Raw genomic sequence first — 27,189 nt, 5'->3', positions numbered from 1 at the left:
CGTGGACATTTGAAATGTCCTCTTACCCCAATATGTGATATTACATGGGGATTTGGCCATTTACGACCATTTTCAGTGGGGTAAATTTGCCATTGAACATTTCGGGAGCAAAATTTCTTTGGTAACCCTTGGAAAACATAATTAATAAGTAAATGTCTATCAATACACCAAAATTGATGCCATTCCTAGGTGGGACGAAGGGTGATTCGTGACTTTGAATTTGGCACATTTTTTATATTTTTGTCAACTTTGAGAGCGCTCTCCGTAAAAACAGTGGGCACGAATGCGCTGACATTTTTTTCAAAATTACTGAGCAAGTCAAAGCCTTCCACAGTATAATATTTCAGAACCTAAGGTGATGAAATGTGGAAGATATTAGCCTCTAAAAATGCATTAAATGTTTGAAATTGACATTTAACATCATTTTCGGTGACCACGTGCACGTTGACGAAAAGTCAATTTTGCGTCACAGTCAGTTTTTCTTGCTAAGACTATGAAGTTCTCTCAATTTCCAGACAATGAACACTTTTGCATAAAAATCCACGCTACAACAGTCAATCAAAAATGCCTAATTTTCTTTTAACTAATATTTTGGAATGCACATCGGTTGCTATGTGAGGCTGTATCTTAGCAACCAATTGACCTTTGGGCAAAATATTTTGGAAATTTCTGTCAGACACTCTGGGGAACATTTGGTGCGATTTTTAAGAAAATCGGAGGGGGTCGGGTGACAACTTCTCTGAAAATTGGATGATTTGACGTGGATTGACCCATTTTTATGAGTTGATATTGACCTTTGACCCGTAACCTTTGACCCATGACCCCTAAATTCCCTACATGATCACTGCCAGTCAGTACATGCATATATATACTATGTTCCATGATGATACCTTGAACCATTACCAAGATATGGAAAAAAAGTGAAATTTTAACATTTTCACTTGACCTTTGACCTTAGACCTCATGACCTGAAACTCTGACCAGACAATCTTAATTGGGTAGTACTTGTATACACTAAGTTTCAAGACAATATCTTCAGGCATTGCATAGATATGGGGGAAATAGTGAAATTTTGAGCATTTGACCTTGACTTTTTGACCTTTGACCTTGAGTATGTGTGCCCAAAAGTTGATAGGCACAACTTTGCCCACTCATACATATATACATGCCAAATTTCATAAGGATACCTCTCACAATTGATTAGATACTCTGTCCACAAAATTGATTACGGACGGACAGACGGACGGACAACCCGAAAACATAATGCCTCCGGCGACACTTCGTGGCGGAGGCATAAAAAACTAGAAATGTCGCTATGGCGACTGGTATGCCTCTGCCATAATGCATGATTCTCCTTATAGGTTTATAGTACCAGGGTTCTCGCCAGGAATTTCTTCACGCTTGTCGGCAGTGATACGCGCTGTTCTGGGGGTGGGTACGCAAAGCGCCGCTAAAATGCCACTAAATGCGACATTTTCACGGAGATGTAGTGAACGTTGTGAGGGGCATATTCTCACAGAAACAATGCAGAAACTCCATACCTTTTGTTGCGGCAGTTCCTAAATAATAAATGAAAGAGAAGTAGGTGCCGATGGTGAAGGTTCTGATTTCTTTTAGGCCTTTGTTTCACTGTTGCAATAATTAGCCGTCTCTGCATCGCAACAACGCGCGCCGTGTACTTACTATACCCGCAGTGTTTTTGCTTTCTCGCCGTCTGCTCGACCACGTATTAGGCCTACTGCATGCAGATGCGCGAGAAGCAATCGAGAACTTTCTCGGGACATCGTTGCACTTTCCTTTCTGGGTATACTGCGGTAGTTTGGCCGTGACATCAAAGAGATATCATACAAAAATGTAATGATGGTCATTATTCCGAAGGTTTGTTTTATCATAAAATGAAACGATTCATTACTGAGTACTTCGAAGGTTTGTAATCGAAAACAACAACAACACCAAAGGTCGGTACTACAGATGAATGTTCAAAATAAACAAAACTGATTTCGTTCGAAGATTAACAAACATTTTTTTCTTTATTATTTTCCAATCAACGAACCTTCAACGAACCTATCATCGTTATTGTTTCGGAATAACAAACCTTCAGAGTAAGAGAACACTGTTTTGGGGCCGTTGTTGTATTCCAAAATTATACTGGCAGAACGTTCGAAATAACAAAACTGATTTCGTTTGGATATAAACAAATATTTCTCCTTTATCATTTTTCGATTAACGATCATTCAGAATTAAAAATGTAGAGTATTATTTTACCATTATTCTTTTGGAGTAACGGACCCTCAGAGTACGAAAACTGTAACCGCTTTGGGGCCGTCGTTTTATTCAGAAATTATACTGGCAGAATGTTCGAAATAACAAAACTGATTTTGTTTGGAAATAAACGAACATTTTTTCTTTATCGTTTTCCGATTAACGATCGTTCAGAATTAAGAATCTAAAGTATTTTATCATCATTATTCTTTCGCAGTAACGAACCTTCAGGGTAAAAGAAAACTGTAACCGTTTTGGGGCCGTCGTTTTATTCCGAAATTTCACTGGCAGAAACATTTGAAATAACAAAACTGATTTCGTTGTGAAATTTACGGACATTTTTCTTTATTTAATTTTCGGTTAACAAACCTTCAGAATAAAGAATCTACAATTTATTATCTTATCATTATTATTTCTGTCGGAACAACAGACCCTTAGAGTACGAAAACACGCTGTTTTTCTGCCATCGTTTTATTCTGAAATTTCACTGGCAGAACGTTCGAAATAACAAAACTGATTTCGTTGTGAAATGAACGGACATTTTTTCTTAATCATTTTTGGATTAACGAACCTTCAGAATAAAGAATCTAGCATTATTTTATCATTAATTTGTCGGAGTAACGAAAAAAAAAATGAACCTTGGTGGTCAGTAGAGAAAAATACAGCTTGCTCAAAAGATGCTTCCTTCTTTCAGTTTATTTTCTCCCCAGTCATTCCTATCGTTCTCCTCCCATGAACCCCTGCCATGCACGGACGATGAACAAAACCAAACGTGACAGATGCTGCCATGAAAAAAAAAAGAAAGAAACACGTGTTCGAAGCAAATTATCTACACTTTTCAAGTTGAACAAATTGATGTTCGTAATGAAGAATAAAAAAAAAAACACGACCACAAGCAGTGGGGAAACTTGATATCATGGCTTGTGGAAATTTCCACAAAATTTCCACGGAAGCCAGGTGTCAGATAAAGGAATGCCGCGCGTACTGCCACCTTGCTTCAGTGGTCGTAAACAGCGTGTACATAGCATGTAAACCAACTGGGAACACTGATGAATGATTATCCATTTATTTTCTGCCCATGAAGGCCCCCTATGAAACCCACCTGCTAACAAACCAAGCCAGAAGCGCGTGGAGCATTACGTACGTTGAACTTGAAAGACCATCATGACAGAATTACTATAAATTTCCGCCCGGAGAAGGAAAATGGGATATTCATGAATGACGTTTACAAATCCATGGAAAGTGAAAAGGCTCAAATGGAACGCATGGCTTTTTAAATAAAAAATAAAAAATAACCCGCTGAAACTACCAAAACCAAAATAACAATTTGCATTTGTTTACTCCATCACATGTTGTTTTTTCTTTTCTTTTTTTTTTTAACAAAAGATGGAGTTAATTTTCTCTCTGCGGCAATGCTTTGATCGAACGCATCTAATTTTGCGTCATTGCCGATGGCCACCTTCCTAAAGAATTGATACTAATCCTTTCAAATATACGAAACAAAGTCTAAAAATCCTGGATCCTGGCGGTGAATTCCGGTGGTATTATAAATCCTGCTCACTATCAAAATTTAATCATCTGTTCCTTGCGCCATTTTTCCAACCAACTGTTCCTGAAAATTTCATCCTAATCTGTTCCCAAATTTTGCGAATAGAGAGACAGACAGGCAGACAAACGAACAAACAAACCAAAGCAGCAAAAAAAAAAGAAGAAAGAATACAACCTTTGGCGGAGGGGGGCATGCATTTCATATCGTTTGTTTTTGCGTAACCCGACAACAAGCGTGACAACAAGCGAGCACGTGTCAGCCTTCCTCAGCCTCCCTCGGCCTCCGACCCTCTCTTTCCGTCCTCTCTTTCCCTCTCACAATACCGTCGTACACACAGGCGGCTGTCTGTGGCCGGCTGGGTGCTACCAGGGAGGTGGACCTCCCTGGTGCATGTGTGTGTGGATCCCGAATCAGAGCGCATGTGAGTGAGCAAGTGTATGATGTGGTGTGTATGCAACTGTAGTACGTCGCCATGTTGAGCCGCGTTGTTGTGATCGGTGCGGTGACTGCATGGATAACTTTTTGCGCTTGTAAACTGCTGGGACTCCTTTCAACATCTAGCTTCTTTTCTAACCAGATAATAAAGACTGAAAAAGGCGAGAAATTGGTCCGAACTGAGCTCCTCAAGCAAGTTCACGCGTGGTGTTACCCTTGTCGGCAAGTTCACACGTGGTGTTACCCTTGTCGGCAAGTTTTACCCTTGTCGGCAATTGTTTCTTCAAACCGCACGCTTGTCGGTGCCGACAAGGGAGATATACGCTGGCGAGATCCCTGATAGTACATGTGGACAATGTGTGATGACAGTTTCACATAATTGGCAAAATATTAAAATGACATGTTTGTCACAAATGTGTTGAATGTTCACCTTCCTTGACCTACAATGTAGGTTTAATTCTCGCTATCGCCAATGACGTAAAAAGTACCGGATGTTGATTTAAGCGTCATTTACGGTGCATTATGGGATAGTCCGGTAGCAAAATCACTTCCGTTCGTACGCGCGTGATACGTGACTAATGCTATTTACACACACAACCGACTGTATTCTACGTGTACTTCCGGTTTTCTCGACTTGAATTACAGCTTTAATATGATTTGAAATTTCTCCATTCTTAAGAAATTGCTGTTAATACGACTATTGGTTGTTGCTGCGAATCTGCCATGTGTTGTTCGCACGACAATAAATGAAAAAAATCTGCAGAAATAGGACCCTTACTGGCATGCGAGACGTGACGTGGCCGCGTGGATGAAGTTTGCGGGTGACTCCACAGCGCAGTACGTGCATGCGCGACTTACTAGTAGTGGTAGTGTAGGCCTAGTGCCTACAATGTACGTACTTACTTGGAAGAAATTGCTCCGGAGACAGGATAAGTTCGAGATCACGGTTCGTTCCCGATTGTGTTCGCGACATTTCGACAGAGAACAAATAAAAAAAAGATGGGCATTCCATGACGATATCCAGGTGGGTGAATATTTTCCAGCATATTTTCAGCATATGCAGAGATGACTGATCTGTGATGTGCACATCGATCGCATGATCAAGCAGTACGCTGTACCGGTATGTGTGTTAGCTTATCTATGCGCTGCGTGCAGTGGTAAAGGTGCACCGGTGTACCGGCCGCCGGCGGGGACTCAACTACAGTGTACGAGTATGACAGGCCTGGCCACTCGCTGGGGGCTCAGGCGGTACAGCCGCCTACTGTACTAGTATCCGTGGTCGGCGCGGCGCTATAGGTAAGGTACACGTACGCGCACGCTAGCGTTGTGCAAATTATGCTCCGCGCCGAAAGTGCCCTTGCTACCTAGTGCACTAAATCTTGACGAAAAAGCCACATCCGGGAACTTTTTACGTCATTGGCGATAGCAAGAATTGGATGGATGGGAGAGGATGTATTTTGGGATTTGAGGACTTTTACTTGACTTTGACCATTTTATAAGTTTATGGATTGAGTAATTTTCAAGGTATGGGGAAAAAGTGCAATTTCTGTATTGAATACAATTTTCTCATGGCCTTTGACTCTTGACCTTCGACCCTATGACCCTAAAATTCATAAGAGAATCACTGTCAGGCAGAACATGCATAAATATGTACTAAGTTTCAAGACAACTTGAGCCACTTCCAAGATGGAGGAAGAAGCACTTTCACTTGACCTTTGACCTTTGACCTTTGACATTTTGGCAAAAAAAAGAAAAAAAATCCCAGAGAATCTCTATTGGGTAATACATGTATACACCAAGTTAGAAGAAAAAATCCGGCAGGCACTGCATAACTATGAGGGAAATAGTCAAATTTTGAAGAGTTGACCTTGACCTTTGACCTTTGACCCCTGACCTTTGACCCAATGACCACAAATTCCCTAGATAATCACTGCCAGTCAGTACATGCATATGTTCCATGAAGATACCTTGAACCATTTCCAAGATATGGAGAAAAAAGTAAAATTTTAACATTTTCACTTGACCTTTGACCTTTGGACCTCATGACCTGAAACTCTGACCAGACAATCTTAATTGGGTAGTACTTGTATACACTAAGTTTCAACACAATATCTTCAGGCATTGCATAGATAGGCCCATTTACACTTGCTTGGAAAAAATTGTGATTTTTCTAAAATCGCGACATTTGGGTGCAAGTTGCTAAGCAACTACACCCAAACGCCCTCGAAACATCGCCAGAAAAATCGCCAGCCGGAGTGCGATTTTTTGAAACATCGCTAAGTTTGAGGCGAAGTTAGCGAGTGTAAACCCAAGCTGCAGAAATATCGCGATTTTTCATCACATGATTTTCGGTATCAGATTACACCGGGAGTTTACGCGCGCTCCCGATCCCTTGGCCCTCTTTGGAACGTGAGAGAGTACATCGGTCACTGGTCAGAGTACCAAGTACACGGTACAGTGTACAGGTCTAAACGGCCGATCCTCGATCTGCTCGTGGTCTCTCACCTCACTCTCCCTGATGAAACTAGTACGTGAAAACTACTACTAGTAGCAAACCTGAAGTTCTCCAACCACGTATCATCACCCCATGACGACTATTTAACAAAATAATGTTCTCCCAGAAATGCGTTGATTGTGGGAGTGCCCATACTGCTCTCGATATACGTTGTTTGTGAAATACAGGAGTACGTAACAAGTGTGAGTTCTTGCTGTCGCCTGATAAAATACGAGTCCTAACTTCCAAGTCCTACTTCTCATGCACTTTCGTCATATCGGCGAAATTTCATGATCCTCCTGAATGCTGCTGTCATCAACTTTTCCATACTTAGATGAAGTTTTACACACCTAACTACGTATGTGATCTAATATAGCAAGCTATATAGTTTTAACGTAAGTTAACAGTCTCGAGAGCACAAATTTATGCGTGCATTGGTGCATTGTACTGATAAAAGGCCAAGGCAACAGGCTTAATGTTCCAACCAGCTAGCTGTGATCAAAATAATACTGCACTGCAGTGAAAACGAACAGAATAGCGCACGCTTCCACTCAGCTACCATGTTGAAAAGAGGTAAATTACGCATGCGCACTACCGACCAAAAAATCGCAATGTTTCGTGAAGCTCAAACTTCGCATGCTTTTGCGCAAGTGTAAACGGTGGAACCAAAATGTCGCGATTTTAAAAATCGCGATGTTAGTAAGTGTAAATGCGGCTGATATGGGGAAATAGTGAAATCTAGAACATTTGACCTTGACGTTTTGACCTTTGACCTTAAGCATGTGCACCCAAAAGTTGATAGGCACAACGTCACCCCCTCCCCCCATATACATACATGCCAAGTTTCATTAGGATACCTTAAAAGGTTTTTTAGTTACGCTGTCCACAAAATTTGAATACGGAAAGACGGACGGACGGAAATATAATAATTTGTCGCAGAGGCATAAAAAACTGTCACCATTAACCCCACTGCAATGACAGCAGAATTTGCAGTGGGATTGTGGCTGCATGTCAAGCATAGGACTACAACAGAGATGCAGGAGTCGAAAGTCTAGCTGCACATAGCATATATGTTTACTAGTAGGCACATTGAGCTACTGTATGAGCTGAAATTTTCGCGGTGGTTTTATTTTCGCGAATTTCGCGAATCGCCTTTGAACCGCGAAAATAACACGCAAAAATAAAAATGCACAAATTATAACAAAGTTCAGTTAGACCCTCGCAACCGTGAAATGAACAACACACGAAAATGTCCTCCAATTAGCAAATCGCGAAAATATCGGTACGCGAAAATTTCAGCTTGTACAGTAACTGATGAAGACTTGGTTTATACAAGTTGGGTCTACCGTGTGCAGCTAGCAGATTGTTTGCACAATAAAGGCTGCAGACACAAACTCCTGCACATGGGAATTTCGGGTTTCTGGCAAAGCTTTTGGGACTTTAGTGTTTACAAGTGTCAGAATGACAAGCTGTAAACTCAGTGTGGCAGTATATTATAGTGCCCATGCCATACCGTGCTGTGCGATGCAGATACAATTGTACAATACAGGTGCATACTTAGTGTATCTGCGACATAAATGAGAGTAGATGGTCTATGGAAACACATTTACTGTAAGTCTGTACTTGGCTTTAAATTTTAATAACAGGTAAGAAATTTGTTTCTCGTCACTACCCAATAATGCAGAGACTAGGCGCTGGTGCAGTTTCGCATTGCCTTGGGTACCTAATTTCCAGTTTTATGACATAAAATTTAATTTTCAGCTCAAGGCAATATGTGAAAAAAATTTTCCTGTCCGTCTCTGAACGTGTCGTTACTTTAAATTCTCAAAATGATGAATTTTCATGTTAAAAAAAAAAACAAGAGACCCGCGGGTCTAGCGCTCACCTGAGTATCGCAAGTTCACCTTTCACGCAGTCACTAATCTAAATTATTCACAGCTCTACTAAAATTTGACCAGGCATTCTCAAGTAGAAGATGAAAATGTACAATAAGGGCCCAAATTTTTTAAGATTCCTTAATTTGGGGGGATTGGGGCCCCCTGGGGCCCTCTGGGTGGGGAATGGTGCCCATTTTGATAAATTGAGATCCTGACCCCCTAGGGATGCTACCTGCCAAGTTTGACGAAAATCCATCATGAGGTTTTCAGGAAGAAGATGAAAATGTACAATTCAGGCCCCCATTGGGACCTTCCAACCCCCCCCCCCCCCCCCCCCCCCGCCCCCAAGAGGGGCACCCCTGGATCTGCTAAGAACAAACTTGAAACTACAGTAATTAATGTGCTCACTCAAAGTATTATCTTAGCTCTATAACTTCTGATTCTAGAGAAGATTTTGAAAGATTCCTTCATTTTGGGGGGTTTGGGCCCCCCTGGGGCCCCTGGGTGGGGCATGGTGCCCATTTTACCAAATTGAGATCCTAACCCCCTAGGGATGCTACCTGCCAAGTTAGGTGAAAATTGGTTATGGGGTTCTCAAGAAGAAGATGAAAATGTACAATTTAGGCCCCATTAGGACCCCTCCCCACCCCCTCCCCTGGGTCCCAAGGGGGCACCCCTGATTCTGCCATAAACGAACTTGAAACTACAGTCATCAATGTACTAACTCATAGTATTAACTTAGCTCTATCACTGTTGGTTCTAGAGAAGAAGATTTTTACAGATTCCTTAATTTTGGGGGGTTTGGGCCCCCCTGGGGGCCCCCTGGGTGGGGCATGGTGCCCATTTTAACAAAGTGAGTTCCTAACCCCCTAGGGATGCTACCTGCCAAGTTTGATGAAAATCGGTCTTGGGGTTTTCAAGAAGAAGATGAGCCTTTGGCTCAGGTGAGCTAAAAATCAATGCTAGATCCTACACATTTTTACAGCAGCATGCAATACAGTCAATTGTTTGATCTATGTGTAGTGACCCCAGAGCAATCACAGCAAGTTTTTCTATAACTAGAAAAGCCCTCTGAGAGTGCAGACCTCCGCCAAGCAGCTACTTTCCACTGATGATCTTGCTCTTCCCAAAGAGATTTTTCTCCTCTCAACCACTGGGGGAAAGCTCTTTGGGCTCTTCCATAGAGATCAGTGATTTCCACACCCATAGGTATACATGCTGAAAAATCACCTGATTTCCCAATTTAGAAGCCTTTGTTAATGTTACGTCATAGACCCCGTTTACAGTGCGAGGCTCGGCCGCAGCTCGGCCGCAGCTCGGCCCAGCCCCGCTTCAGTGTAAACGCGCAAAAGGTCAAATGCGGGGCCAAAACTGGCCTCGCATTTGGTCTCACTCTGGAGGTGGTCTCGGCCGTGGCCGAGCCCGGCCTTTTCTCAGTGTAAACGCAAACTGGGCCAAATGCGCGGCCAATTTTAGTCTGGCTTCCAAACCCTCTGCCCTTACTATTTCGCTATTCAGGATATTAACCCCCTCAATGTCGAAAGCCATGGAATCCAGTTGGCAAAGGGTCTGAAAACCAGACTATATCAAATTGCATTTGTTCACAAGCAGAGCGCCACTACGACAAAATATTGAAAGGTTTGAATTAAAAGAGCGGCCAAGCCCAGCAGTGTAAATGGACAAAATTGCGAGGCTCGGCCCCGCACTGTTGTAAACGGGGTCATAAACCCTCAGCTGCGTGGCGCGCCTCGCCCAGCTGCAGAAACTGGAGCACACACTTTAGTGCGCATTTGAAAAACTCAAAAATGTGCAGCTTGAATTCCCAAGTTCATTGACCCTACCTGTCAAAATATGAAAAATCCTTCATAAATTCCCAAAAAATTCTCGGATCACTACCAAAATTTAATCGTTTGTTACTTGTGTCATTCTCAACCTTTCCTGTAAGTTTCATCCAAATCCGTTAACTACTTTTTGAGTTATTTTGCACAAGGACAAACAAACTAACAAACAAACAAACAAATGGTAACAAAAACATAACCTCCTCCTTGGCGGAGGTAAAAATACTTGTTTCCTCCTTTCCCTCAGCTTGTACCAAGTCTACAAAGCGCTTGATTGAGGTTTGTTGAATATTGTTCTGTGTCGTGTGTGTGTTTGAATAAACTAAAAATTTGAAAATGTGATTTTATGTGAATCTTGGAAAACAGTGAATTTTGGCCTTCTAGGTAGACTAGAAATTACAGAAAACGTGGATGAGACAAAGCAGAGAGAAGAGAGACAAGGAGATAAAGAAAAAGGATGGAACATGGGGAAAAAAAGAAAATACATGTCCAAGAATACAAAGATACTGTTAATATATAGCACTAAAGAGACAAAAATAAGAAATAAAAAGATTTGGGGGTTAGAAAGTAGCCTGTAAATGAAAAGGAAAAGAGCATAGGAAAGAAAGAAAGAAGAGACAGACGGGTTCAAAACGAAAGGAGCAAAGGAATAATATAAAGATAGATTTAAAAAGGAAACGAACATAAAGAAACAGATTGAAAATTAAAGAAAAGATGAAAAAAGAAGAAAACAAATCAAGAATTACATTGAAAATAGTGTTAAACAGTTTTGGTGGAGATGAGAACTGGGCTTTTAACTTTTTGCAAAATACCAAGAAAACGTTTATGATATAGTACAGAACATACCATTTTAAGAGGAATTCAAAGTTTATTTGACGAAAGTCAGGTTTGGAATGACTGAAACATCCAAAAACAAGGTAAAACAAAGCGATCGTAATAAAGTGTGGGTCCCACACTTTATTAGAATCGCTCTTTTTTGATATCTCAGCCATTTCAAAACCAATTTTCATCAAATAAATGTTGAATTCCTCAGAGAATTACATGCTCTTTCACATTTTATAAGAGGTTTCTCATTATCTCACCAAAAAATGTTAGAAACCCGAAATTAGGTCTCAACCATAACTGTACAATCCCTTTAAATCTTTGACCTCGATACAAAATATTTACCTCTGAAATTTTCAGCTGTCAAAAAAAAGCTCAGAAAAGGAAAGACAAAAAGATACTTCACAAAAGGATGTGGTTGGGAAAGAAAGAAAATAAGGATGAAGGGAAAGACAGATGGAAGGAAACAAAGTCAAAGAACAGATACAGCGTAAGAAAATAACAGTAAAAAGGAAATTTTTAAAATGTCAGGAGGAGACAAAATATTGATAGGAAGGAAAGTCAGTGAAGAATATACATGCACTTGAAAAATGAAAGATAAACACACACACACACACACACACACAATCATACATATATCAGATTATCAAAAAACAAATTAATTAAACATCAACTGCTCTGTAGGCCTACAATTGTAGAATACAACCACTACAGCAAGACTTGGTACAAGTTGACGGAAAGAGAAAACAATATCTTTTTAAAGATCTATACCTTCTTCTTCTTTTGTTGACTTCCTCCATTCCTGGAGAACTGCATTAGATTCGCAGAAAGAAATTTAACGATACACCAAGTATCATGTACTATTACATTGTAATGTGGTCAGGAGTCGAGCCGAAGAAAACAGACAAGAACCAAAGGAGTAAACAAAAGCAAAGAAGCGAAAAGATAAGGCAGGGGTTTGATCATGCAGGAGATAGATATGTGTGACATCACAGACAAACATATCACATGCATAGAAAAACCAAAGATATCATAGAAAAACTCCCTGTGAATTGTGTGATTATAAATATTGGATTGCTACATTCAGATCAAATGATCGACTGAATTGCGCACTGCCGTGAGAATGTTAACATGTACTGTATTCATCATTTTGAGGACTTCAAGTGATAAGCCAAGAGAGGGAAGGGGAAACTTTTCACATAAATTTGCTTTGAGCTAAAGAATGAACTTTATATATATATACATTATATAAACCTGGAATTTTGGCAAAACTACAGGTGTGAAATTACAATAGTGCCCAGAGACTGTATTTCTACATTTAAATTTACTTCTGCTCTGCACTGCATGTAGACTAGCTGAATTCTGAATTTATGAATCACTACTGTACAGGAAGACTAGTAAAAGTTTGCCAAACAAACATTCATTCTCAGATTCTGCATGACTATGGTCGGTTACACACGAGAGAAAATTTGTAACTTGAATCATCATTGTAATGATGATTGCAATTCGTCTTTAGAATTATCGGACCTTACACACGCTCGCTCGAAAACTGTGATTAGAATTCGAATTCTCGAGCGAAGGCGTTACATAATCCTTGGTGACTTGTCAATCAAAACAACGAGGTTCTATAGCACGTATTATCTACGGAAGTGCTTGCAAGGTAACGTAAGCTCCGCCCCTCAAAAGATGTTTTGGAGGTCAAGCATTACACACGCAAATTTCGCACCGTAATTCGAGTGAAACTTCACTGGAATTCACCTCCGGACTAGAATTTGAATTCGTGATTGTGATTAGCATTCGTGATTCTAATTTGCTTTCACACGTGCTAAAAATTTGTCATTAGAATTATTTTTCACTGGAATCATCATTCAAATGACGAATTTTTGACCGTGTGTAACCGCTCTGAGACACATTATTAAGACTATTATAAAATGTTAGGACTCCCACTGTCCTGTCAGTGTCAGTTTTAAGCATACTGCCTATTCCAATTTTTACACACACACACAAGTAGTGCTGTGCACCACATGCACAGACAAATCTTAATCGCGAATAACTGTACACAGCCCTGTCGCTGTACACAAGTAAGTCGAGCGACCAACACATAAGTTGTGTACAACGACAGGGCTGTGTAGGTTCCTATAAAATCGCGAATAGCCCAACCAACCGTCGACCAGACACCTTCTTCTTCTTCTTTTGTTGAGTTCCTCCAGTCCTGCTGGAGAACTGCATTAGATTCGCAGAAATTTAGTAATACATTGCCACTGGTTGTAGTGTACTTAATGTGGTCGTAGGTGAAGCCGGAGACAACAGACAAGAATCAACACAATAAGTATAGCAAAGAGCAGGAGAGATGAGGAAGACAGGATGAAAGCAACAAATCAAGCTCCGTGCTCCGCGGCCGCGTCTCCGTGCCCCAGCCCAGCGACTCGGCCGTGTACACTGTAGTGTAATATAGAGGTAGGCTAGTCGAAGTAGTTAAACCGTGAACTGAAAGCTGCTGCAGATTAAATTTACATTTTTTTTTTTTTGGGGGGGGGGGGAATACACTTTTTACTAGAACTATCTGGAAGTAGATGTCTTACACTGAGCCCAAATCGATTTAAGTGCTCAGACTCTATTTCATAGGCCTAACGTTACAAATAAGGGAAGCTGATCATGAGCAAAGCTTACTTTCCCTCGAGGCAATCGTATATAACGATCGAGTCATCTTCACTGCTTGATATGAGCGTCTCGCCGTTGTGGGAAAAGTCGATGCTGTTGATGCGTTCAGTGTTTTGATCTTTAAAGAGTTTTGCGACTTGAAAACTCTTCATCACTTGGTCAGACAACTTCATGGTGAGGCAGCCTATTCTACGGCACAAAAATACATGTCGATGATTTCTACTGAATAGAGAGCGAAGCAGCTATCAACGAGCGAGTACAGTATGCATTGCAACCGCATGTGCGTGGCATCGTCAATTATAATTGGTACATGTACGTATGCACTATGTAGGCCTACGCTTATTACAAAGCGACCGCGCCGACTCCGAAGTCAAGTTGAATGTATGGCAAGCCATAGATCTATGTCCCAAGAGGGGAGATGAACAGATTGGCATACATTTTTTTTTTTTTTTTTGATGGCCACATACTTTCGGTTTTCCCCGTCCAATTTCATCAGATTTGCATTCGAATTAATGACAAGGCGTTCAAATTCAAGGAATTTTTGTCACTGCTCTACTCTCGAGGTTCATTTTAATTCTTTGAGTATTCAATTTCATTTCATGTTATTCCTTTCAGATTTTATTTCATTCAATTTAGAGAGAAATTCATTCAATTTAACGGCTCAAAGTTGGCATTCAATTTCGCGCCAGCTGAGATGTTATAATTCGCACTAAATACCAGTTTTGATTTCATTTACAGGCATACAATTTCGACTTTTGAACGTTCAAATTCAATTAGCATAACCAAGTCCTGTAATTCTATGCAATTCTTACGAATATTCTTAGGCGTTGATGAATAGCAAATTCATCAACGTTCAGTGTTAAAATTTCAATTTCAACATCTTTTTTTTTCATTATTTTTTTCTTATTCGGCTAGTTTCACTTTATTTCCCCATCAAAACTGATACCACATTATTTTACAGAATGGTTAAACTTCGACTTTGCTAAAATAGTGAGAGATCAAATGAGAACATCAATATGTCAAGTGTGATTATAGTCGCATTACAGAATTTGTTTTCAGTCACGTTTGAGGTTTGAAATGTGTGTGAGATACATTGCATTGGGATATTCTTTCTTTTACATAATCATTCATAATTTCGATGTTCAGTCTCTCAGTCTCTTCAGCCGTCGATCTGTTGACGCGCCAGGCACCTTGGCACGTACGTCTGAGAGTGGTTGTACCATTGAGTGTCGATATTCCATTCTGTGAATTTTTCATTTGAGCTTAAATCGGGAAATCATAATATTCTAATTGGAAATTTGTGAAAATGAACATTTTCACTCAAAATTCATTCCAATTTCACTCGAAACTCACTCTTTTCTTCTTTTTTTTTCCACTCCTTCAAGATTCACTCTTCTTATTTTTTTGGAGAGTATTTTGCGTAACATAGGTGTAATTAATAGGTGAAACATTTATCTTTTATCTGCTTTGATGACGCGTTATTCAAGTTTAGTACTACCGTATCTTAATTATGGAATCTTTGCTTGGCAAAATGCATATTTGACATAGTTTGACAAACTTCTTCTTTTGCAAATAATGGCCCTCAGAATTGATTTTTAACCTCCATGTCCGAGCAATTGATACTGATGATTTGTTCTGAGAACATGAGAACATACCTATGAAAATAAAAGATTTGTGTTTATTTCAACTTGGTCAGTATATTATGTTTAATTACAACTGCAATCGTCTTTATACCTAAAATAATTTTCACGATTTATTTTATAGTAAAAGTCAAGTAGAGGATTATCCCATGAGACGATATATAATTAATTCCATCTCCCGTTCTTAATGAGAATTGTACATATCCAACATATTTGTTTATATCCATGCACTGGGCCCAGATTTTGGAATTTTAGCTTTGATTAGATAACAGCTTTCAAAAATCTGTTCAGTCAATTACATTTAGATGTAATATGGAAAAAAAAAACTTGTTTTCCATGCATACCAGATAATTACATTGTTTATGTAAATATATCAGTGCTTTCACCTGTCCTTGAGATTGAGTAGCGTGTTCACAGACCTCTTTTACTTTCTTCTTTGCTCCTCTTTCCTCGTTCTTCGTCGTGAAGTAACTGCGCATAATAAATATCTATGTCGTCTTTTGGGGTGCTGTTCGTTATTCCGAAGGTTCGTTATTCCGAAGGTTCGTTATTCCGAAGTTTCGGTGATCCGAAACACGCAAATTCCCTATACCTAGTGGTTCGTTAATCCGAACAGTGGCGTTATTCCGAAGGTTCTTTATTCCGAAGGTTCGTTGATCCGAAAATGAAATAGGGTTCGCTATTCCGAAGGCTCGTTAATCCGAAAATGACCTAGGGTTCGTTATTCCGAAGGTTCGTTAATCCGAAAATGAAATAAGGTTCGTTATTCCGAAGGTTCGTTAATCCGATAATGAAATAAGGCTCGCTATTTCGAAGGTTCGTTATTCCGAAAGTTCGCTGATCCGAAAATAAAATAGGGTCCGTTATTCCGAAGGTTCGTTAATCCGAAAATATGATAAGGTTCGTTATTCTGAAGGTTCGTTGATCCGAAAATGAAATAGGGTCCGTTATTTCGAAGGTTCGTTCATCCGAAAACGAAATAAGGCTCGTTAATCCGAAAATGAAATGAGGTTCGTAATTCCGAAAATGAGATAGACTCACTGTAATGACAAAATACGTCGTAATAAAAAAAAAAAAAAAAAATGCTTGAATATTATACGCAATGAAAATTCCATATTGTCTCTGGGGAGGATGATACACGTGTATATTTTCAGGTAAAGCTCATCGTGTTTCGTGAAGAAGTGGCGTAGATCAAGAATCTTGATTTTGATTTAGTCTGAACAATTATTTACCCGAGCGATTGGATTTAGAGCGTAGGGTATTGTGTGATTTTTTTATAGCCTATTTTCAGACACCCTCACATTTTTAATGATAATAACAGTAACGACGTCATATTGCAAGTTTGAAATTAGGTGCTTCATTATGCCCCACCTTCCCCATACTGTAGTCGGGATCTTCAACATGCAGCCGCTCCGAGTAAATATTTATGATCTCACAACCTCCACCTTCATAATGGTTATTCTTCAGCACTCGGTATCATATTTATTATGTATGATAACGACCAATATAATCGCCAACATCTATATACGTATATGTTTGTTTGTTTGTTTTTTTTTTTATTCAATTATACCAATATCCAATGACGGGGCGTGTTTTGTTTTTGTAAGGTGCTTGCAGTCAGTCTCCTTTTTCATTTTGTGTCTGTGTGTATGTGTTTGGGGTGTCTATCGATCGTCTGGGGTATTAGTGTCTTATAAAGAGATTTATTTCATACAGGCGAGGTATTCTAAAGGGATAGTATAGTTTTGTTTGAGATGAGAGATTCAAATTTTAACTTTTGCAAGATAATTAGAAATCACCTGTGAAATTTAAAATGATACAATTCTGAAATAAATTCAAAGTGTACTGTATTAAAAACGGTTTAAATGGCCGAGATATCCAAAAACATAGTAAAACATCGGGCCAAACAAAAGGTGGGTCCAACGATTTATTAGGATCCCTTTGTTTTGAATATCTGATCCACTTCAAAACCATTTTTCATCGAATAAACTTTGAATTCCTCGTAGAATTACGTGCTCTTTCATATTTCATAAGAAGTTTCTCATTATCTCACAAAAAAAGTTGGAAACCTGACGCCCCATCTCAGCCAATACTATACCATCCCTTAAATTTTGAATGCCTTCCCTTTATTTTAAGATGATGACCGCGGCCCCCCCCCCCCCCCCAAAAAAAAAAGAAGAAATTATATGTTTAAAGAAAGTGAAATCCATGCAAACTGACAACGCGGGGTTTTTTTTTTCACTTCTAACAATGGGTACACCGTAAATTGAACATCCAAACAGTACACCTAAATATGTGTGCAAAATCGGGTTTTACACAAAAAAGTTGCAGTTTCTTTTGGTAATACGTAATACAACTAGTGTCATGGCAAAGGCTATCATAATGGAGTGTAAAACCCAATTTTCTTAACTTCACGAGAGCTAGAAATGATACAAAGCACTGGCTTACATTTTGTCAGTTACCATATACGACACGAATTCCATGTGTTACCATGTCACACAAAAAAGTGGAGAACTGCATTCAACTTCTCATTGAATTCATGCAAAAATAATTTCTAACCTAGCGACTGATCGGTAGGACAAGTTCGATTACATTCCACTCTTCACAGTGAAGCTTATTAAAAGAGATGTTACATTTTGAAATCTGCTTGTTGAATATATTTGATTGTTTAAAAGCTTTTATTCTTAAGTCCAAGCATGTGTGATTTTTTTTTTTCCTGCTTGAGACATGTTAGAGTCGCAGAATTTGGTAATTATTTCTAATCATGAATGTATTACCCTGACACTGACGAAGAAATGAAGGAGTGGGAGGGGGTGAACTCATCCTCCGGAGGAGAAAATACCTCTACTTTCATCGTTAGTATACATATACTAATGAAATTATAAATTACGACGGTATTCTATATACGTCGCCGATAAAAGTTTATATGGAATTGCGTGTGTTTGTGTGTGCCTGTTTACATGTGTGTGTTCGTATGTGTTTATGTGTCCAAAGAGAGTATGAGTATGCTGGCATCCCCTTTTCAAAGTGAACATTTTTTTTTTTCCCTCACTGGGATATTTATTATTCTCTTTCGTAATACATCATATTTCAAATAACACCATACTTTTTCGAATTCAATACAATATAATATACATCAAGAAAAAAGGTGTCTAAAGAGACACCATTTTTTCTGAAACACTTGCAACTTATGATTGCAGTGAACATGCCTCTCCTGAATTGTTATGATGATGAATTTTAGACTACCGATAAACGTGAGGCTATAAGGCGACGATAATGGGGGTGAGAGCGGATAAGATGGGCAGTTAAACAGTAATTTCAAATTTTCTATGTACTTGACCTCAATACACACACTCACACATATGCGCACACGTATCAACGAACGCAAAAGACATTAATTACAACACCATATTTTGTCATAACAAGAATTTTACTCTATTTTCGGAATATTAAGAGCCTTATTTCATTTTCGGATTTACGAACCTTCATTTTCGGACTAACGAGCCGTATTTCATTTTCGGATTAACGAACCTTCGGAATAACGAACCTTATTTCATTTTCGGATCAACGAACCTTCGGAATAACGAGCCGTATTTCATATGGTGTTGTAATTAATGTCTTTTGCGTTCGTTGATACGTGTGCGCATATTGTGTGAGTGTGTGTATTGAGGTCAAGTACATAGAAAATTTGAAATTACTGTTTAACTGCCCATCTTATCCGCTCTCACCCCCATTATCGTCGCCTTATAGCCTCACGTTTATCGGTAGTCTAAAATTCATCATCATCATAACAATTCAGGAGAGGCATGTTCACTTTGAAAAGGGGATGCCAGCATACTCATACTCTCTTTGGACACATAAACACATACGAACACACACAATCACATGTAAACAGGCATATGGCGCGCCAGAGGGGAATCAAATATTTATGTTCGACACCAACTAAAAAACCATTTCATCAAGTAAAATTTCATTCAACAAAAATATATTCGACAAAATATATATTTAATAAAAGATATATTCAATAAAATATGTATTTGACAAAAATATATTCAAACAAAATATATATTTGACAAAAAAATATATAGGTTTGACCAAAATATATATTTGACAAAATATATATATATTTCACCAAAATATATTTGACCAAAATTATATTTGACCAAAAATATATTTGACCAAAAAATGTATTCGACAAAATATATATTTCACCAAAAATATATTTGACACAAAATATGTTTGACCCAAAATATATTTGACCAAAAATATCTGACGAAAATATATTCGACAAAATATATTCATTTCAACAAAAATCTATTAGACCCAAAATATATTTGACAAAAAGTGTTTTACATACATGGCTTTCCATACTTTCGAAAAAAAAATCATTCGATGAACGAAAAACCATTCCATGAAAATACATTTCATGAGCTGAAATACGTTTCATGACAAAATACGTTCGACAAAACGAGTGCGCAATATTCGCTGTGTACCAAGCTGGCCCATGCGACTTGTCTACATGCAGCGCAACACGTACGCATGCATACACTGCACGTGTACCATGCATAGCATACACTACAGCTAGCTAGCCCGTCATCGGCGCGGCGCAGCCGCCGCTGGCCGCCGCGGTGGGGTGCTCGATCGAGTGGTGGGTTTTGAGCGCGGTAGCTTTCGCGATTTCGATGTCGATCTAGCTCAAGACTTCACGCATGGGCCATGGGCTTCCACTGTTCTGAAAGTGGGAGTAGGAATGATCCCGCCATGGCGTTATGCAAAAGATTCAGCACAGCTTAATCTCCGCCATTGCCAGTTGGCGAGCGCGAGATCGGGATCAGGTCGTGGCCGTGGCAGAGCAACATCGGCGGTAACCGCATGCAGCAGCGACCCAACACGTTACTGGTTACAGCGCCCCGCGCCGGGGTTACATCATCACAATACAAATAGGACCTACATATAGTACTAGTATTTCATCACATCATCACTATACAACCAGCTCTATACCTCATCACTATACAACCAGATACATACTTCATCACTACAACCAGATACTTCATTTGATGAATCTTCAAGTCTGATTGGTTAAGAATTGGGGCATACAGTCAGCAATTACCTGTAGTTCCCACAGTACCCAAACTGACCCATATTATACTAAACTGCCCTCTTGATTTGTAGCAGCACATTCATATGCACATGTAGGGTAAGCACTTGGCTTCAATAGTGAGAGAGGTGACCAATATCCAATACGATGGCAATGCACATGAAATGGCAGCGCAGATGTGTGAATTGGCTATCCAAGAGCTATTGCCATCAACCTACTAAATTTTCATATACAATTTTCTTCATTATATAATACATGTATGTACAGATATGAACTGCTTTTCTTCAAGGCAGTTGTTGCTATCGGTGCCCCTGTAAGGTTCCTTGGGTCATAGCACAGAGCCGAGATCCCTCGTGGTAATGATATCAACAATTCCCCGAAGAGCAGTCCATATTTGCACTCTAGGAGATTGTCATTAAAAACTTCATGTCTGAATAGATGGGAGAAGTGTTGTGTGGTGGTTAGTAGAGGTGCCATTGAACTACGGCAAACATATTCCATATGTAGTATCAAAATGTCAATAAATGTTTGTAGAATATGTTGAAGGAATTGAACTACAGTCAACCTTGCCCATGTTGAATCTATTTGGACTGAAGAAATAGCTTCGATCAGAGAAAATTCAACTAATGAGGGATTAAAATTAATAGAATGTACCGGTATAAAGAGAAGAGGACTTGAAAAGGACCTTTGACTTGGGTGATTATTTGACTTATGCGAGGCCAGCTTAAGCAAGGTTGACTGTATTTTCATTTGTGTTGGAACTTTTGCAGCAGTTATCAAAGAATGAATAAAACTGGATACAAATATAGAATCCATGTTATAAAACTTGCAAGGATGATACACTAATTTCATCACAATCATAGTCATGGATTGAAAAGGAACACATATATGCTATTATGTGCCAAGTTTTTTTTTTTTTTTGTATGTGAGGGGGTGTGTGTGTGTGTGTTTTCATTTGATTGCTCTTATGGTTTGTTCACTTATAGGTCTCCATACTTTCAACACTGTTATTATTCCTCGAGTACTAGTAGTATGTTGCACTGCATCTTGTATGAAAAAAACAAACAAACACCAAAACCTCTAATTTTGCAGTCATTCACCTGGAGCATATACATTTGTACTGTACTCTTCTGAGCAGCAGTAAACTAATTTGCCCATTCACAATGAACTGGTTGTTTCCAGTCGCACAACTTACAATATATATAGAAAACTTACAGTTTGTGGGATGGCGTCATTCAGTTGTGTACACAGCTATATGATGTACGTAGTAACTATCTCACTTTTTCAGTCATAAATTTATCTTGTGTATCATTCATCCACTCACGCATTCAATCACTCCTTTCACTTTGTATGCCAAGTTAACAAGGAAAGATATTCGTGCCATACCAATCACAAGATGGAAATTTAATTGCAGTCATTAACAATTCTGGACATAAAAGAAATACAAAGTTTATGTAATAACACTGTATATTCAAATTGGCTTGCCATTATTCAACAAGACAGCTCGCACTGCTGTTGTATGTATTCCACACAACCTACTAAAGAGCTCTGAACCACACTGCTTTCACAGTAGTTTGGGTACAGTCCCTTTGTTATCAGTCCATATTTTCCATTCACAACAGACCCAAGAGATGTCACCTGTAGGCCACACAGTTTTGGGGGATAAATTGTTTCCTGTCATGAATCGCCCACTTATGGCCAGAAGTAACAAGATTTCAGAGGCTGAACTTATTTCACAGATGAGCCAGCAGGCAGTATTTCTAACATTATGGCATTGTTATTTCATGTTACTGAGTAAGATCTGAATGTTACTGAGTACATGTATTACCAGGTAAAATTTGTATGCTTACCGTTATGTTGTAAAAGTTGCATCGCAGATTACAATTTGCACTGAAATAACCCCCATATTTCTCCTGTTGAAACATGAGAGATATTGAAACATACATTTTCTTCATCAGACACTCACAGATAAAACATAATAACATATGATAACCAATAATTACAGTATATAGTGCCTTTTCAAAAAAGACTTGAAGCACTTCAACAATTACAACACTGATCCACTTACAATGTAACATGTAGGGGGCTCGTAGGCATGGCACATCCAGTCAATATTTGAAATATTACACTTTGAAAAGTCGCAAGTAATTAATGCAGGTTTGATTCATTTCAGAAGGGATCTTTCTTTTCTATCAAAAACAGATCCCTTAACTTCCAAGCTTCAATCATATTTCTTACATGTCATGTGGTTGAAGCTTCTCTGGCATTGCCAGCTTAATGCCACAGTCAAGGTGTCACAAATTCCAATCTTTCAAATTCATGAAATCAAATTCCAATCTTCTACAATCTAAATGAGGCAATTGGCACAAATGTACATGCCTTGTCACATATCTTTTTTTTTTCTATATTTTTCAAATTCATTTCATTTCAGTCTCACAATAATTAATGAATGCTAATTTTGAATGGCAAGTACAATGCTTCTGCTCTGAAATTATGCTGTATACTGTAAACCTGTTTCAATCAGAGGGGGCAGAAATTTGCTTACGACACAAGTTAGCCTTAACCCAATGAGGACTGACTGATTTCCCATAGACACCTGCCCTAGTATACTCCGACTGGTTCTCAATTGGTTAAGAGGAAACTCTGTTAAGCCAGACTTGAAGCACCTCCAGACATGAAGATTCTTACTCGCAAGTGGTACATGTACACTGATCTTTGAAGGCACTGAACACATAATAAAATTCTTGTTAACATGAAAACTTGGCTTATACCAGTGCTGTCAGCCGCCATTACAGGACAAAGATCATCAATGTAAAGTATTGTATCATCCAATGAAGTCCCATTCTCTAAATATGACTACTGCACATCAATAGTTTATACAGGATCCTGCTGTGTACTTCACTGTGAAAACAACCTACAAACAATCAGAGTTAACATGATACAGACTACAACTGTGTCAAAGATAAGGTGGATCTGAAAGTCAAGACTACACACAAGGCCCTATGAACATCAATGCTGAACTGTTACCACATACTAGTATATTATTCTGTATGTACAACTTTAATAAAGATGTGGAGTGTAAAACAGATGCATCCATCGTGTCACTGACTTCATTTGTATTTCAAGTTCCAGTGTATATTGTAAGCAATTTTGTTCAACTTTGTCAATAAACAAAACTATTTCACATTGATCACTTAAATAAACAGGATTGAAGTCAACATCCCTTTAAAATTAACTCTGAGACAAATAGAACTATGCAGATATTCATCAGTCTAGAGATACCACACAATTACACTTGCTGTAGGAAGTCTTTAATATTAGAATCTCAGATACGCTGGAAAACATGATCAAGAGAGGCACTCCTGTATGGATTGTACATTGCTAAGTAATTGAAAAATAAAAACTTTATAAGACCAAGGAGGTACTAGTACCTCCTTGATAAGACGATAATTTGTACATTTACGAATAATTTCTGAATCCAAAAGAAAGATTCATATACACTCAACAACACCGACAAACAGACAGACACACAATAAAAACTCACACACCTATGAAGGAACTTTGTTCACAATGTGGACTAAATCACATTTTTGAACTAAGGAAAACCCACTAGAACTTTAGAAGACTGAGAGCTAAACACTATCAATTCTGTTTATGCTCTTCCAGCATTATCACAGCCAATGTGAAAAACTGAATGTGGATTTTTCTTCCCAACACCAGGATGTAAATCCTGCCTTTCCACTGTAAATCTTACTGTTTTCAACAATCTACATATGGCAGTTTATAGTTTACATTCAGGGGTCCTTCAGCTCATATCATGTAATCTGACAATGTAAGTACATTTCAATTGGACCACAGTGATCAAATTAATCTATCATAAAATTTCATTCAAAGTTAAATGGGGCAGTATTTCGAGATATTTACATTGTAACCTCTGGCAATTTAAAGAGTCATGAATACTGAGGAAACACCACAGACAGTATTTTTGTACTGAGCAAGGTGATATCCAATATTCTTACAGAGCTAGACCTGCTCATAATAAAGAGGATAAAATGGGTTTACCCCTTGCATAGAGACTATAAAATCTCTATCCCATTAAAAGTGCTATTCATTGGAGTGGGTAAAAGGAAAGCGATGGAAGGTTAATGGCAGGATGATGTCACGGTTTAGGGACAATATGAAGAATGATAGGAAAATGATGTGATGTCACATTAGTGTCATGATGATGTCACAGTGTTTGGTGATGATATCACAATAATGTGAGAATGATGCTATGATGTTATAAAGGTATAAGAATTATGTCTTGATGACAATGACGATGATGATGATGATTTAGTCTTATTCATAGAGGGTAGCCACTTTAGAGATCTTTGCACTGTTCTCCTTGTGGTTCCTGTTCACATTCATGAATGTAATTCAGCTATCAGGATTCTGTCATGATAATCTAATGATGATGATGATGTGAGGATGTCATGTTGATAATGAGCTGGCGATGTGATAGGGATGTAATATTGTCATAAAAATAATACAAACATTATTATGATGTCATGATGACTGAGGATGTGACATAAACACATTGAGTGGATTAGACATTGGAATGATTGGCAATGAGCCATATAATCAATCTTTCGCCTTCCCCTAACATCATCAGCTATCAACCAAAAAAAAAAAAAAAAAAAAAAAATGGCTTGACTGAGAGTGATGGGTTGACATTGGTATTGGTATTCCTCTGAGTAACCAGTGCTATATAACTTGCAAATATATCAAAGACGATTCTGACAGAGAATGTCATCACAACTATGAAATCTGTATGTTTACCTGGGAAAGGGGAGGGAGAGAACTAACCTGAATTCAATTTCATAGGGGCATGATTTGTTTTGTCCCTTTAAGCAGCATTACACATTAAAATGTTCTTGTCATCTTATCATCATACAAATCTGTAACTGCTGAAAGACTGCAATAGTGCAGATGAAAGAGTTGGCATTCATGTACCAATTGCAAAATTTCAAATACATGAAATCAAATGCTACAGATTCAAGAAATGAACTAAATATAAATGCATTACTCAATACTGGCAACCTTCATCATCAATAAAAACCATTATCAGTCATAATTGTTTAAAGTAAATGCCCATTATAAGAACCATGAGAAACACTTAAATATAAAACCTTGTGCAAACAGGAACACTTCCATAAGGCAAAAAAAAAAAATCATTGTATTGGCGTAACCCGCCCGACCCTAGAAAACCCCCCGACCCTGAACTTTTCACACACAAAAAATAGGAAATACATCGTTTTTACTGAGAGAGGGCGCGATACGGGTTTGCGAATTATCAAAAACAACAACAACAACAACAACAACAACACCTGGTGTCGGAAAATGGCCGTGCAGTACAGCGTGTTGGCGACTGATAAGTCCGGTTCGAAGATTTTATTTAGTATTATTCAGAGAATCGATTTGTCAGTGGCGCTGGGTGATTTAGCCCAGGAATTTCTGACCGGTATGTCGTGACGGCTTTTAAACTGGTTATATAACAAATTTTTGGATGCAACAGACACTCTCTATCGAATGGGGTTTCGTTAAATATGAGTTTTACACCTAAAATACAGGTAGCAGGTACAATTGTACACAGTCTTCACTTATTAATGACTTTCACTGAGTATACCCAACCAAACAAATGTCCATGCACCAGTACATGTATGATGATTTTGACAGATTGAATGCGTCAGAAATACTGCAAAACCACATAAAATTCCTGCCAAGTATCAAGAGACCATCGTCAGGTCAAACAAGTTCAAAATCACACAGTTGCTTGATGATGTGACGCCGACTCAACCGCCGATGACCCTACTTTTAATCTCCGGCACAAGTAAGACAGAGGAAGTCAGCATCACCAAGAAACAGATATCTGAAATGAGCAACAAAAATCAGTCAATCGAGAGTAAGTCATTAAAAGGAGTTCTATGGAAAAGAGTAAAACTGTGCCTGATTGCCCCTCTAATTAAACAGACATGGAAGTCATTGTACGTAGTGCATTAGACATTAAATTAGTCAATTATACCATCCAGTCAGCAGCCTATGAAACCAAATATATAGCATTATTTTCCTACAAATATCTTATAAAGTGAAAAAAAGTATAAGAAACCTCTAATTTTCTCAAAACATGAAGCAGAGCAGAATACAAGAAATCCTACAGAAGTGCTGAGGTTTAGTTGTGAAGAAGTACAATCATAATGACAGATGTTTTACACATAGTTAACTCATTCAATTTTTTTGCTTTTAAAGGACACATTTGTACACATTAGCGTACAATGGGCAATAATTTTACAATGTGTACAATTAACAATTAGCCTGTGATATTTAAATGACGGCCCTTGGTTTCAACAATAACATGGCAAAAGTGTGCGAATACACCAGTGGGATGGGAGAAGGGGAGGGAAGTTCATGCCACACTCACCTTATACTGACAGTGCTTCCATCTGGAATATTTCCTGTAGTGGTGGGAAGTAGATA

The 27,189-nt window shown here is 38.6% G+C and overlaps 1 protein-coding gene across 1 annotated transcript in view; it reads right to left on the bottom strand.

Annotated features, from left to right (window-relative positions):
* Positions 1-14,182, bottom strand: part of LOC140246215 (WD repeat-containing protein 82-like) — a 43,634-nt gene extending 29,452 nt beyond the window's left edge. Inside the window, exon 1 of the mRNA XM_072325664.1 lies at positions 13,948-14,182. Coding sequence (XP_072181765.1) covers positions 13,948-14,111 — 164 coding nt within the window. The 5' untranslated portion in view covers positions 14,112-14,182. The remainder of the gene's footprint in view (positions 1-13,947) is intronic.
* Between the last annotated feature and the right edge of the window lie 13,007 nt (positions 14,183-27,189).

This window comes from Diadema setosum, chromosome 2, assembly GCF_964275005.1.
Source record: "Diadema setosum chromosome 2, eeDiaSeto1, whole genome shotgun sequence".
Classification (NCBI taxonomy): domain Eukaryota; kingdom Metazoa; phylum Echinodermata; class Echinoidea; order Diadematoida; family Diadematidae; genus Diadema; species Diadema setosum.
The sequence above is the reverse complement of the archived record's forward strand: the minus strand, read 5'-3'. Positions and strand labels throughout refer to the sequence as shown.